We start from the raw sequence: 16239 nt of genomic DNA, 5'->3' as shown, positions 1-16239 counted from the left end.
CCTGTTCAGCATTTTCTCAGCATTGGGTTGTGTGAATATGAAGGACTAAGGTAGGAAGAGCACCAGGTGTTTTGGCTGTGTTGTAATTCGAAGTTTATGTTTTCATTGGAGGCTTTGAGCTATACAGGTCACCACATGACAGTGCAAGTCCCTGCTTTGGTAGAGAAAGAAATCAAGAAAGACGATGGATCAGTAATTAAAAGGTTTGGCTTGACAAGCTGATGAAGTGTTACTGCAAATGAATTAACACAGTCACAGGAGTGGATTGCAGTGAATGCCTGCGAAGCTTTAGTTGTGGTGGTATTAAAGCAATGACTAACCCAACAGCAGTGATGGTGTACATAACACTGAAATAAAACGCTTTCCACGCAACCTTGGTACAGGAGTTAATACAAAGGCTGGTATTTATTTTCTGCAAGTTATTTTTCATAAGTTTCGCAAAGTAACATAGTTCTAATTGAATGGTGAATGAATGGATGGCTGGAGAATGGATAGAGACCAAAAAATGAGGAATGAATGAAGAATTAATAGATGAGTGTAGAATGGATGGATGATGGGGTTATGAATGTAGGGATGATGAATAATGGAGAATTAATGGATGGATGGATAATAGGGAATAAATAGATGGTGAATGAGTGGATGATGGGGAACGAATGGATGATGGTTGATTGGTAAATAGGTTATAGATGGAGAGTGGACGGAGGACGAATGACGGTGCTTGGACATGGATGTGATGGAGAATTAATGGCTAGATGGTGAATGACTGGATGACCAGGAATGAAGAGATTATGGCAAAATGTAGCGCAAGCCCTCGCGGTATTCGCGCAAAGCCTCGCGGTATTGGCGCAAATCCTCGCGGTATTCGCGCTAACCCTCGCGGTATTTGCTTAGCGGTATTAGCGCAAATCCTCGCGGTATTCGCGCTAACCCTCGCGGTATTCGTTTAGCGGTATTCGCGCTAACCCTCGCGGTATTCGCTTAGCGGTATTAGCGCAAATCCTCGCGGTATTCGTTTAGCGGTATTCGCGCAAATCCTCGCGGTATTCGCGCAAATCCTCGCGGTATTCGCGCTAAGCCTCGCGGTATTCGCGCAAATCCTCGCGGAATTCGCTTAGCGGTATTAGCGCAAATCCTCGCGGTATTCGCGCAAATCCTCGCGGTATTCGCGCAAATCCTCGCGGTATTCGCGCAAATCCTCGCGGTATTCGCTTAGCGGTATTCGCGCAGATCCTCGCGGTATTCGCGCAAATCCTCGCGGTATTCGCGCTAATCCTCGCGGTATTCGCGCAAATCCTCGCGGTATTCGCTTAGCGGTATTAGCGCAAATCCTCGCGGTATTCGCGCAAATCCTCGCGGTATTCGCTTAGCGGTATTCGCGCAAATCCTCGCGGTATTCGCGCTAACCCTCGCGGTATTCGCGCAAATCCTCGCGGTATTCGCGCAAATCCTCGCGGTATTCGCTTAGCGGTATTCGCGCAAATCCTCGCGGTATTCGCGCTAAGCCTCGCGGTATTCGTGCTAAGCCTCGCGGTATTCGCGCAAATCCTCGCGGTATTCGTTTAGCGGTATTCGCGCAAATCCTCGCGGTATTCGCGCAAATCCTCGCGGTATTCGCTTAGCGGTATTCGCGCTAACCCTCGCGGTATTCGCGCAAATCCTCGCGGTATTCGCGCTAACCCTCGCGGTATTCGCGCAAATCCTCGCGGTATTCGCGCTAACCCTCGCGGTATTCGTTTAGCGGTATTTGCGCTAACCCTCGCGGTATTCGCGCAAATCCTCGCGGTATTCGTTTAGCGGTATTCGCGCAAATCCTCGCGGTATTCGCGCAAATCCTCGCGGTATTCGCGCAAATCCTCGCGGTATTCGCTTAGCAGTATTCGCGCAAATCCTCGCGGTATTCGCGCTAAGCCTCGCGGTATTCGCGCTAAGCCTCGCGGTATTCGCGCTAAGCCTCGCGGTATTCGCGCTAAGCCTCGCGGTATTCGCGCTAAGCCTCGCGGTATTCGCGCAAATCCTCGCGGTATTCGCGCAAATCCTCGCGGTATTCGCGCAAATCCTCGCGGTATTCGCTTAGCAGTATTAGCGCTAACCCTCGCGGTATTCGCTTAGCGGTATTCGCGCAAATCCTCGCGGTATTCGCGCAAATCCTCGCGGTATTCGCGCTAACCCTCGCGGTATTCGCTTAGCGGTATTAGCGCAAATCCTCGCGGTATTTGCTTAGCGGTATTAGCGCAAATCCTCGCGGTATTAGCGCAAATCCTCGCGGTATTCGCTTAGCGGTATTAGCGCAAATCCTCGCGGTATTCGCGCTAACCCTCGCGGTATTCGCTTAGCGGTATTAGCGCAAATCCTCGCGGTATTTGCTTAGCGGTATTAGCGCAAATCCTCGCGGTATTCGCGCAAATCCTCGCGGTATTCGCTTAGCGGTATTAGCGCAAATCCTCGCGGTATTCGCTTAGCGGTATTCGCGCAAATCCTCGCGGTATTCGCGCAAATCCTCGCGGTATTCGCGCTAACCCTCGCGGTATTCGCTTAGCGGTATTAGCGCAAATCCTCGCGGTATTTGCTTAGCGGTATTAGCGCAAATCCTCGCGGTATTCGCGCAAATCCTCGCGGTATTCGCGCTAACCCTCGCGGTATTCGCTTAGCGGTATTAGCGCAAATCCTCGCGGTATTCGCTTAGCGGTATTAGCGCAAATCCTCGCGGTATTCGCGCTAACCCTCGCGGTATTCGCTTAGCGGTATTAGCGCAAATCCTCGCGGTATTTGCTTAGCGGTATTAGCGCAAATCCTCGCGGTATTCGCGCAAATCCTCGCGGTATTCGCGCAAATCCTCGCGGTATTCGCTTAGCGGTATTAGCGCAAATCCTCGCGGTATTTGCTTAGCGGTATTAGCGCAAATCCTCGCGGTATTCGCGCTCGCTTTGCGGTATTAGTGCAACCCTTGTGGTATTCGCACTCTCTTAGCAGTATTTGTGCTTCTGCTCACAGTATTGGCACTTGCAATGCCATTTGCTCTCAGTGGTATTTGCACTCCTCTTCATGCTCCCCCTCCTGGTATTTACACTCATCTTTGTCCACCCACCAGTATTTACTCTGCCCCTCGCTCTATTCACACTCACTTAGAGGTATTTGTGCGCCCCCTTGTGCTCTTCACACATCTCATGGTCTCCACATGCCCCCTTCTGGTATTCGCACTGCTCCTCTGCCTCAAATGCCCTGTGCTATTTCCACTCCTCCTCTGCCTCACATATTTCATACTCCTCCTAGTCTTGCTCCTCCTACTCTACCTCACACTCCTCCTCATCCTCCTCCTAGACCTGACAGGCAGACAATGGCTGGTAAATTGGGCCAGAATCATGCAGGATGCCTTGCCTTGACTTTTCCTGAGCTGGAAAACACTGGGGATGAGGATGCACATCATAACATACCCACAATGCTCATTGCATTTGCAAGTATCTATTAGCAGTCGTTCATCGTCCATGCTCACTACAGTCTCTGTATCTCCATCCTCAGCCCTTTATCATCCAGACTCCACACATGCATCATCCCATCCATTCCTCATCCATTCATCACCCACTCTCCATACATCATTTCAATCATCATCCAAATCTCCATGTATCCATCCTATCATCATCCACTTCTCCATACATCCATCCAATCATCCAACTCTCCATTCATCCATTCCTCATTCATCCATCATCCAGGCTCCATACACACATCCCATCATATCAGCCACTCTGCATACATCCATCCTCCAGTCTCCATCCAACTCCCCATTCATCCATTCCTCATTCATCCATCATCCAGGCTCCATACACACATCCCATCATATCAGCCACTCTGCATAGTTCCAACTCTCCATTCATCCATTCCTCATTCATCCATCGTCCAGGCTCCATACACACATCCCATCATATCAGCCACTCTGCATACATCCAACTCTCCATTCATCCATTCCTCATTCATCCATCATCCAGGCTCCATACACACATCCCATCATATCAGCCACTCTGCATACATCCATCCTCCAGTCTCCATCCAGTCATCATCCAACTCTCCATTCATCCATTCCTCATTCATCCATCATCCAGGCTCCATACACACATCCCATCATATCAGCCACTCTGCATACATCCATCCTCCAGTCTCCATCCAGTCATCATCCAACTCTCCATTCACCCATTCCTCATTCATCCATCATCCAGGCTCCATACACACATCCCATCATATCAGCCACTCTGCATACATCCAACTCTCCATTCATCCATTCCTCATTCATCCATCATCCAGGCTCCATACACACATCCCATCATATCAGCCACTCTGCATACATCCAACTCTCCATTCATCCATTCCTCATTCATCCATCATCCAGGCTCCATACACACATCCCATCATATCAGCCACTCTGCATACATCCATCCTCCAGTCTCCATCCAGTCATCATCCAACTCTCCATTCATCCATTCCTCATTCATCCATCATCCAGGCTCCATACACACATCCCATCATATCAGCCACTCTGCATACATCCAACTCTCCATTCATCCATTCCTCATTCATCCATCATCCAGGCTCCATACACACATCCCATCATATCAGCCACTCTGCATACATCCAACTCTCCATTCATCCATTCTTCATTCATCCATCATCCAGGCTCCATACACACATCCAATCATATCAGCCACTCTGCATACATCCAACTCTCCATTCATCCATTCCTCATTCATCCATCATCCAGGCTCCATACACACATCCCATCATATCAGCCACTCTGCATACATCCAACTCTCCATTCATCCATTCTTCATTCATCCATCATCCAGGCTCCATACACACATCCAATCATATCAGCCACTCTGCATACATCCAACTCTCCATTCATCCATTCCTCATTCATCCATCATCCAGGCTCCATACACACATCCCATCATATCAGCCACTCTGCATACATCCAACTCTCCATTCATCCATTCCTCATTCATCCATCATCCAGGCTCCATACACACATCCCATCATATCAGCCACTCTGCATACATCCATCCTCCAGTCTCCATCCAGTCATCATCCAACTCTCCATTCATCCATCATCCAGGCTCCATACACACATCCCATCATATCAGCCACTCTGCATACATCCAACTCTCCATTCATCCATTCCTCATTTATCCATCATCCAGGCTCCATACACACATCCCATCATATCAGCCACTCTGCATACATCCAACTCTCCATTCATCCATCATCCAGGCTCCATACACACATCCAATCATATCAGCCACTCTGCATACATCCAACTCTCCATTCATCCATTCCTCATTCATCCATCATCCAGGCTCCATACACACATCCCATCATATCAGCCACTCTGCATACATCCATCCTCCAGTCTCCATCCAGTCATCATCCAACTCTCCATTCATCCATTCCTCATTCATCCATCATCCAGGCTCCATACACACATCCCATCATATCAGCCACTCTGCATACATCCAACTCTCCATTCATCCATTCTTCATTCATCCATCATCCAGGCTCCATACACACATCCAATCATATCAGCCACTCTGCATACATCCAACTCTCCATTCATCCATTCCTCATTCATCCATCATCCAGGCTCCATACACACATCCCATCATATCAGCCACTCTGCATACATCCATCCTCCAGTCTCCATCCAACTCCCCATTCATCCATCATCCAGGCTCCATACACACATCCCATCATATCAGCCACTCTGCATACATCCAACTCTCCATTCATCCATTCCTCATTCATCCATCATCCAGGCTCCATACACACATCCCATCATATCAGCCACTCTGCATACATCCATCCTCCAGTCTCCATCCAGTCATCATCCAACTCTCCATTCATCCATTCCTCATTCATCCATCATCCAGGCTCCATACACACATCCCATCATATCAGCCACTCTGCATACATCCAACTCTCCATTCATCCATTCCTCATTCATCCATCATCCAGGCTCCATACACACATCCCATATCAGCCACTCTGCATACATCCAACTCTCCATTCATCCATTCCTCATTCATCCATCATCCAGGCTCCATACACACATCCCATCATATCAGCCACTCTGCATACATCCAACTCTCCATTCATCCATTCTTCATTCATCCATCATCCAGGCTCCATACACACATCCAATCATATCAGCCACTCTGCATACATCCAACTCTCCATTCATCCATTCCGCATTCATCCATCATCCAGGCTCCATACACACATCCCATCATATCAGCCACTCTGCATACATCCAACTCTCCATTCATCCATTCCTCATTCATCCATCATCCAGGCTCCATACACACATCCCATCATATCAGCCACTCTGCATACATCCATCCTCCAGTCTCCATCCAGTCATCATCCAACTCTCCATTCATCCATTCCTCATTCATCCATCATCCAGGCTCCATACACACATCCCATCATATCAGCCACTCTGCATACATCCAACTCTCCATTCATCCATTCCTCATTCATCCATCATCCAGGCTCCATACACACATCCCATCATATCAGCCACTCTGCATACATCCAACTCTCCATTCATCCATTCCTCATTCATCCATCATCCAGGCTCCATACACACATCCCATCATATCAGCCACTCTGCATACATCCATCCTCCAGTCTCCATCCAGTCATCATCCAACTCTCCATTCATCCATTCCTCATTCATCCATCATCCAGGCTCCATACACACATCCCATCATATCAGCCACTCTGCATACATCCATCCTCCAGTCTCCATCCAGTCATCATCCAACTCTCCATTCATCCATTCCTCATTCATCCATCATCCAGGCTCCATACACACATCCCATCATATCAGCCACTCTGCATACATCCAACTCTCCATTCATCCATTCTTCATTCATCCATCATCCAGGCTCCATACACACATCCAATCATATCAGCCACTCTGCATACATCCAACTCTCCATTCATCCATTCCTCATTCATCCATCATCCAGGCTCCATACACACATCCCATCATATCAGCCACTCTCCAATTATCATCCAACTCTCCATCCATCCATACGTCCTCCATGCACTTTAATGCCTTTCTCTCTGGTTCTAGAAATAAGAGGCAGACACAGGGTGGTAAACAGGGGTACCTTTATGTAAGGCTCCTTAGGTGAACTTTCCCTCAGAAAATGCTGAAGATGCAAACCCAGAATGACACATGTACAGTCCTTATTGATTTGCTAATTTTAGTTAGCATTCATCCCTCTATACATTCATTGCTCATCCGTTCTCTATCCACTCACTCTCCAATCATCATTCTTCAGTCTCCTTTCATTCATCACCCTTTCTCCATTTGTCATCCATGCTCCATACATCCTCCCTTCATTCTCCATGCAGCCATTCTTCACTCTCCATTCATCATCCATTCACATGCACTTTGATGCCTTTCTCTCTGGTTCTAGAAATAAGAGGCAGACACAGGATGGTAAGCAGGGGTACCTTTATAATATAGGAATCCTCACTTGGAAAACACTGAGGCTGCACACCCTCCGTGATGCATGTAACATTTTTCTTGATTTTGCAAATTACCATACCTGACAAAAGTTCCCAACTACAAGCACACTCAGTTAAGTAATGTCCCAACCTCTAGTACCTTCTAAATCTACCCTTCGTTGGATGAAGACTCAGCCCTATTGATAAAAATATGTCTCAAAGATCTGATTTCAACCTTGGTTTTTAAGGAATACCAAAATAGCATAGGGATCCTGGAATTTGTTTGGTCTTTCTGCCTAAGAAAATACTGAAGCTAGGTTATATAATAGGCTACAAACATATATGTAAAGAATACAGAGAATATATAAAGTAAAAAGGGTAAAAATCCATAGGAGTTGACCATTGCATCATACTCACACCTTGCTGTGCCTTCTCTCCAGCATGTATAACTCTGCCTTGGAAAAGCCTGAAAACCATGATTCCCTCAGACCTCCAGAACAGTGGCCTTTCTAAGTCAGGTCTCTCATTTTTTTTTGGTTCCAGGACAATACTAAGTAAAGCCAGCACACAGAAGAGGACTGTGATGAAGGACCGCTATGGAAAACATGTTCACATAGAAGAGCTGGAAGACACCCCAGAAGCACTCCCCAGGGATGACCTCCAGCATGACCTCCAGCAGCTTCTTAGGCACTTCTGCCAGGAGGACTGGACACAGGATGCCAAGTGAGAAGCTGCTGCCCCTGCAAAGCGCCACGTGACCCCTCCCATACGCAGCCGTCACCGTCCCTGGGTAGCAGAGTCGTCACTGCCGCTCCTACCTGTGCAGCTGCAGTGAAATAATTTCTTCCCATCCCAAGCTGCATTTTGTGCTGTTATGATTTTTCACCCTGTAAGCTAATTTGTGACCAAAGATAGCATCCTTTAGGCAGGATGATTTATCCGCCATGCTGGCACCCTGTCAGCGTCGCCACTTGTCCCTGTCCCTTTGCTCTGGCGCTCGCTTACTGACACGGCCCTTGCCAAGCAGACTTCATCAACAGGCCTCTTCCACTGACTGTGTACATGCACCGTACAAGGGAGTTGACGTGTAAACTGTAAATAGCAGAGTATTTGAACTCACGAGACCGCAGAACACTGCCCGTTGGCATCGTGGGTTATGAGGTGCAGTGACCCAGCGGAATGGCAACAGATCACGGCACGGCACCACCCGGACCACAAATGCTGACTGACCCAGGAGGAAGCACTGCAGAGCTACCGAGTACTAAGAGTTCCTGTTTAGAGATCCGGTCTAGGCAAAGGCTGCGCGAGTCAGGCAAAGGGCAGCTGTTCACATGAATCACAGCTGACTGTGGCCATTAATTGTGCAGACACCTTCGCACAGCCACTGAAACGTTTCCAAAAGAAAATGAAAGACAAACTTCCCCACTATGTACACAAGTTGCTAGCAGCTCTACCTGTGGCATGTTCGCATATGGTATTCAAGCCTATAGATCCGGACCTGTGGCGGGGTGTATTAAACAATCCTAACTCCGGTAGTCTCCCATTTCCATCACTGCTTAGCTGACCTCACCAACAGACTGGGGGTGCTTCCTGCTGGCCACTGCACTGTAGATAACTACGGGACAAAGACTTACCCACTATACAAGGAGAATAATTAATTCACCGTGTTTTATCGAGATTGCCTCTTAGCCGATACACGCATGTGGCATTTGAAGGTCAAAACCAAACCCTCCTAGAACCATGTCAGCTTCTAGGCCCTCTTAGCACTGAGCGAGCAGTTTTTATCTTCTGATCAAGTGTTTTTTAAAGAACAAGTGCTCACAATCCTCGGCAGCCGGTTTCTGTTCATATTTTGTTATGTAACTATATTATATATATATATATTTCTAAACCAACCCTCTGAAAACCACATTAGCATGTCTGCACTTTTATTTTCCACAAGGGGAACATAGGGATCTGATATTTTGGGTGTCCTATACCTTAATATTTAATGGAGGGAGCTCTGTAGGGTTTTAACATAACACGCATACACACAAACACACCAACTTAATGCTTTTAAACAGCTATTTCATTTTTTAAATAGTAGACTCAGCACCAGAGTAAAACCAACCCTCTCCTCTAGGAGCAATCCTTTGTCCAAGCTTATCTGGCCTTCTACAATTATAGGGTTCTTTGGTTTTGTTTTTTTTTTTTTTAATGACTCACTCAGTGCTCAGAACAAGGGCACTTCCTCATTAAGGTAATGATGCCAAAAGCATGGAAACACCTCTGGAGTTCTGGCTTCCTGTGGGCAGAACCATGAGGTGCCATGCCGACACTTTTTGGGCAGGCAAGAAAAGAAACTTAAAGAAAAAAGTGTTTTGGCAGCCAAATCGAATGAGACCCCTGATGAAACATCTCACAGCGCATCGTGGCTTCCTGACTGTCCGAGACAGCACAGGAGGGTCTTCAAGGATGGGGCTCTCAAGAAATGCATTTCTGTTGTGTTTTTGCGGTGCAGATGATGTTCTGTGTAACAGCATAATGGTTATTCACCTCTTATTTTGATTTTTTGCTGTGTTATCAGAGAACTTGAATACTGTGAGAAGAAGTGAATTTTAAGTTGACGAATCAGCATCTTGTTCCCATGGTGATAACACTAATTGAATATATCTATGAGGGCATGTATTAGTTAAAAATTAAAAAGATACAACACTAACAATACATAGCTGCAATGTGTACAATGGCTGATTTAACTAAATAAAAATGTACAAGTGTTAAATGTAGCAATGGTGGCTCACTCACTTTTACTACTGGCATGGCGGGATGAGGGACGGTGCCCACGTGGGGACCTCAGCAGTGCCAGAGTCACAGTTCCTCTGTGCCCAGCTTGCTCGCTCCACACAGACACAGCAACAGCAACGCCTTGTCAAGGGCATGACCTAAGCCAAAAGCTCTCTTTCCTCTCTTCCTCCTCCTTTTCCAATGACAGACAACTATGTGTTAATGACTCTCCAACAATCACACAAATTCCACTCAAACCTGCACACAGCAAGCCAACAACCCCACCTTAAAAGAAACTGCATGTCCCTCCAGCACACCACTCTCCTGCTGGCCTGAGGACAAGCGGGGAAAACCAGATGGGGATAACTAATGGAGAATTACAGAGACCTGGGTGAGCATCACTGCCTGTGCCGGGCAGCATGGCAGTGCTGGGGAAAAGGGAGACACAGCAGAGGTAGGCTAGCACTGGTTTTTCTATGCTTCCAAATCCCAACCTGATCAGTTTCACCCAACAATGTCAGTACTCCCAAACAGAAACACTATTTTGCTGAAAGACACTGGCCACTTCTCCTTAATACCTAAAGTGAATACCTTTCCTCAAGTCACATCCATTTATTTTTTTTAACAAACAAGTCATTAAATCAAGGGACTGACTTTGTACTTGATATGCCCTCACAAGTAGCAGCAATAATTCAAGTACTAAGTTACTCTTGCTTTCCACCTAGAGAAGCAAAAGGCTTTCTTTTTTTTTTATTTCTGTCTAAAATTTATATGAACCAGAGCAAACTAAGCTTTTCTCTAGTCTGAATGTAAGACAGCTCAACAATGGGTTTTATTAGCAAAGCCTGCTCTTCCCAGCAAAACCTTGAAGATGCCAGTGGGCTCTATGACCAGCAGAGAGCTGTTTACTAAATTCCACCATCCCTGACAACCTTAGTGGTAGCTACCACCAAAGGGTGGTAGCTGTCTCCTTCCATAGATGACTTTATATTTTTACTTAACATTCCATAAAACTGCACTACAAGTGCTGGAGCATCCTGTGGGCACTTCCTAGAACGCATGGATTCACGATGCAGAATTCAGTGAGCTGGAAAACACAAACAGACTGAATTCTCTGCTGACAGGTCATACCATGGATAATCAGTGGATTTTGTAGCTATAAGCCATATACTCTGCACAGTCCAGCCTAAAACTTCAGGCCTTTGATAGTGGGAAACTTCCAAATCCAGGCCATTTCCCTAAGGGAATAAACCCAAACATTCACCATATCCCAGGTCAGACTCTGCAATTGCTGCAAGCACTTAGCACGGGAAGCAGCATTTGGGAACAGCCCGAAGCTACAACAGTTGTCAGGTTTCAAAATATCTGGTAAAGAGGTCACTGGCTGCGATTCTTGTCAGTGCGGTGACAGCGCCAGGAAGAGCAGCTGTATCCTCAGCCATTGCTGTGTTTTCCAGTGCCCTACCCAGAGCTGGCTTGTCTCACCAGGCCTAACCCTGTCCTCAGCTGTAGCAGCAGCCATAGTCCCGCTCTGCTTCCCACTTCTGCCATCAGGACAGGATTTTACATCTAGGAGCCTATTGAGCATGGGGGGAGTTACTTGGGTCTCTGCAGGTAAAGGGAGTAAGGTGACCTATAAGAAAACACATTTCTGATGTACTGGAAGGGTGTGAGGAGTAACCCTCGTTCTATGCACACACTGCAGGGCTATGAAGACACAATACTGAACTCACAAGTCATTGCTTCAGCTGTTACAGTCACAGCCCAAACAAGGACGCGCAGCCACACAACCACCCCCAGACAGGAAACTCACCCATGCCCCACCACAGACCTGAACCCATTTATCCCCCTGAGCCAACAGGACATTCCCGGAGCACTCCATGTCTAGTGAGGGCACCCATTTCCTTCCAAAAACAACTGACTCCCTTTTCTCTCCTGCTTTCTGGATCTGCTCCACCAAATCAACATCCTTTTTGGTCAAATTAAGTTGTGGTGGTTTTGTTGAGTTGTTTTGTTTTTTTTTAAATAAATCCAACACCTCGTTTGTCTGTTGACTAAATCAATACCCAAGTGACCATCATGTGAGGTCCACCATAGCTGTTGCTGAGCTTAAGGCTAAAGCTGAGCTCACCTGTCACCTTACTCCCCTATAATTAAATTTAAAAGAGCAAATAAACACAAATAAATATCTCAACCAAATTAATAACTGAATTAACTGGTGTTTCCCCTGCTTCTATTGTTCCAGCAGCTTGCTGACTGTGAGGATTATCTTTTCCCCTTTGTCATACCATTTCAGATTTATGTTCTTATGTCTATAGGACTCTATGGGAGCTGTTAGAATAACAGGGTTAAAGTAAAAAAAAAAGTGCACATGAAAGCCTGCAGAAGTGCTACAAACCTGTCTGGAACTCCCGTAGTGCCCACAACACCCTTTTGCTTCATGAACCCCAGAAGGAAATATCAGAATTACACCATTAGTAAAATGGTGGGGTCTCCTAACATGCCCCTTCCCAGAGCTTGTGGACATGCCTGCCCTTGACTGGGATCTCCTATCAAGGTTATTCCCAAAGGCTGAGAAATAAGATGGGCTCACAGTTGTTGGAATGGATGAGCAATACCCATCTCTACTTACTGGCTTTAAAATCATCGCTTCACTATCCCTTCAGAAGCAGTGCACTATACTAGCAGTTCTAGCTACCCTCACTGCGCACCGAATCATTTTGATTAAGGTCTTTTACTCTATTTATTATCATAATAAATAATTTTCTGTTTTATATATATATATAAATGTGGCTCACCATGCTTAATCCTGCAGGGTAATGTTTCATTTACACTTGCATAAGCCCTTGGACACAACCCGTGGACGAAGCCTGGATGTGCCTGCACCCAGACCCTTCTCTGAGGAAAACTTCAGAAAGCCCAGGGGCCCTTCTGCAGCTCTGGACCCTTCTCCACTAACCTCAGCCTGCAGCTCCCACTCCACGAACCCCAAAAGAAAATGTCAATTACAACATTTGCTCCAACATTAACCTAAGTTCTGGAGACAGCATGGGGAAAGCTACCTTGGAGACAGCCTGTTCTCTTTCAAGGTACACAGAAATAACTGCTGCATCTGCAGAAGCCCTGTGGCTTCAATTGGTGAGTTGCTGGTAGGATCTTGCCAGCCGTTCATCGAAGGTAACGACACAGGCTGCACCCAGTCCTTCCTCCTCCATGTGATGCTGCCTTAGCTCCGAGTTGCACAATATCAGACTGAAGGGAAAGAGATCTAAAGAAATATGAATCGCACACATCTAAAGGACCATTCCTTGAAATTATGCAAAGCAGTGAGTCAATCCCAGCCTTTTCATCATGCACCAACATTCTAAGCCGTACAGTGAAAAGCCACTGATACTAATCAGAAGGACTGAGCTGATAATATTGAATATTAATCTAAGAACTAGCAGTAAGGACAAAATCCCCAGTCCCTCCTCACCCAGTCACCCCAAACACACAGAGAATAACACAAGGAGCATCTGAAAGTACCTATTTCTATCTCCAGTGCTACAAGGAAAACACTAAAATACAGCTTAAAAGAGCAGGTTGAACATTTGTGAGGTCAGACAGAAATAACCTCCCAGCTTTCTCTGAGCAGAACTCAGAGACTTGCACAAGACTCCTACTGAACACCACTAGAGTGCAGCAAACCATCAGTATTTCATAGAAAAAGACCAATACACCCACAAGTTTTTTACAGTCAAATACTCCTCTACTGGGACAAAACTTCCCATCCCTCATTCCAAGTTTTCGAATTTAAAGAATGTATGTATTTATATATACTCAGAGTGCTCCCATGTTCCCAACTCCACCTGAATCTAAGGGCTGCAGCCCCAGAACATGAGGACTCTGTGCTCTGATCTGCCTAGAACCACTTCTGCAAACCCTCTGGGGTTTGAGTTTTTGTGTAATAGTTTTGGGTTGGTGGGTTTTTTCCCCCCAGTATTTTCTTCCTAAGTCTCTAAAGCTCCCAAAAAGTTTTCCCCTTTTAAAATCCATTTATTATAATGGATTATAATTATAATCATACAAATATGTTCTCTGGTCAACAAAGAACATTTAAAAGAAATAAAAAAGGGGAAAAGATGAACAGTTTCTGCCCTCCTATTTCTACTGTAGCTGACCAAACCCAGAGAAGGTTGTAAAGGTAAGGCACAGGTTGGATCACCTGGGGCTCAGCCCAACCTGACCCTTCAGAAAGTTTTATACCAAACCAAAACTGCTGCAGTTAAACTGTTTCACCAACCGCCCTGGGAAACAGGACTTAGAGATGCTGTATTGAAAACACTGTCTCTGTATTGAAAATCCTAGTTGATTGCAAAGTTCAAATACATTCCAAAGACTTTGTCTGTGGCTTTCTCCAACAGTAACAGCACTTATATAGAGTTACATAAACTGAGAAGTACACAGAGAGACCACTAGCAGTTAAAAGTCTGGGAGATCAGGTTAGAATTTCACAGATTTGATGCTTCCCCCTTTGCAATATAAATCAACAGGCTAATTGTCAGTGGAGACTAAGAACACAGTTATTAGCTTCATTTTCCACAAAGCTATCTTTCATGGAAATAGACAGTCATTAAAAACCCCAGCAAAATCAAGCATTACATAACTACATCCTTTGCTGGTACAAATTCAACTGATACTCACTCAAATGCCCCTTTTTCCTCATACACTTCTGCAGTACATGATAATTACATCTCCAGTACAAGGACATCACAACTATTCTAATAACATTTTTAGTTTCTTTGAGTTTGTTAGAACAAGATCAGAACAGTTAACTAATCAATACAACTAAAAAACCAGTACCATAATTTTTTCAGTTGGTATTAGACTCTTATCAAACAAACCATTTGAAATTAAATCAGAAAAGGGAAGGGACACAATCCCCAACATCACTTTCCCCTCCCCTATTCCTCCCAACATGTGAAAACTCCACAATTACAGCTTAACACTCACTTTTAACGAATAACTTATCATCATTTTTCTTGCAGTCCATGAATCACTTAACCATATCAGATTCTTCTCAGTTACAAGGCTGACATAATTCAAACCACAACATATTTTTACTTACTTATCAGATGGAGGGAGAAACAACTCCCACTGCACTTCAGTGGTGGAAACTGCAACATGGTTCATCTGCTTCTTGCACGAGGATATTAACAGGCCATAATCCAGCACTTCAAGTTTATTGGCAAAACAATTATTTGTTCAAACAATGAAACCCACATAAGCACATCTCAGTCACATGCACATCTGAGAAAATGAGTTGAACACTTCAGTCAGAGCTAAATTGTGGCTCAGCCTCTCCACAGTGGTGCCAGAATAGCAGTGACTGACATGCCATTGCTGGTAGAGAGATGTTTTAAGTGAACCTCATATAAAACAGCACACTTTTATAATCATTCCAATACAATTAAGTATTTGAGCATTTATCAATCCATTAAAAAACTGTGAGAAAACAAAAGTTAATGTAAAAAGCTATTTTCCATAAAGAGTAAGGCACTACTGTAAGTCTGATAACAAAGAAAGATTCTCACACTCTTGTTTCCTTCTAGCACAGCCAGGATGAACAGGAACACATGGAAATAATCAACAGCAACCAGAGCAGTTACATAATTTCTTAAAGCTCTACAAACACTTCGTCTAATCAGCATCTTTTAAAAACCACAAAAAACCTCCAACAGCTCTATTAGTTTTGTGGTAATAGGTGTGGACAGTTCTGAACATACAAAAAACTCATCAACATTAAAGTGCTGGCACACATCCAGTAAAATTCCCAGCAACACAAAAATGCATTATCCTCATAAACTATATTTTCATAAAAAAGGAAGGTGAGCAGCAGCACCTTTGTCACAAAAGGACACTTAAGTCTGTGAAAATAAACCAGCACATTTAACTAAGCTGCTCTCACACTGTGACTTGTACATACTTCAAAGT

General features: G+C 45.2%; 2 protein-coding genes across 32 annotated transcripts in view; one reads left to right on the top strand and one right to left on the bottom strand.

Moving 5' to 3' along the window:
• ANK2 (ankyrin 2) overlaps positions 1–10268 on the top strand; it is a 261369-nt gene extending 251101 nt beyond the window's left edge. For 27 of the 29 annotated variants that reach the window (XM_053939996.1, XM_053940017.1, XM_053939997.1 and 24 more), the window contains one exon: positions 112–372. In XM_053939996.1, the coding sequence (XP_053795971.1) occupies positions 112–222 (111 nt within the window). In that variant the 3' untranslated portion in view covers positions 223–372. Of the gene's footprint in view, positions 1–111; positions 373–8046 lie in introns of those variants that run through there. The other 2 variants (XM_053940019.1, XM_053939994.1) reach the window with 2 other exon arrangements.
• CAMK2D (calcium/calmodulin dependent protein kinase II delta) overlaps positions 1–16239 on the bottom strand; it is a 201500-nt gene that overhangs the window by 18160 nt on the left and 167101 nt on the right. The window lies entirely within an intron of this gene.

This window comes from Vidua chalybeata, chromosome 4 (genome assembly GCF_026979565.1).
Source record: "Vidua chalybeata isolate OUT-0048 chromosome 4, bVidCha1 merged haplotype, whole genome shotgun sequence".
NCBI classification, from domain to species: Eukaryota; Metazoa; Chordata; class Aves; order Passeriformes; family Viduidae; genus Vidua; species Vidua chalybeata.
Note: the sequence above shows the minus strand (reverse complement) of the source record. Positions and strands in the feature narration are given on the sequence as shown.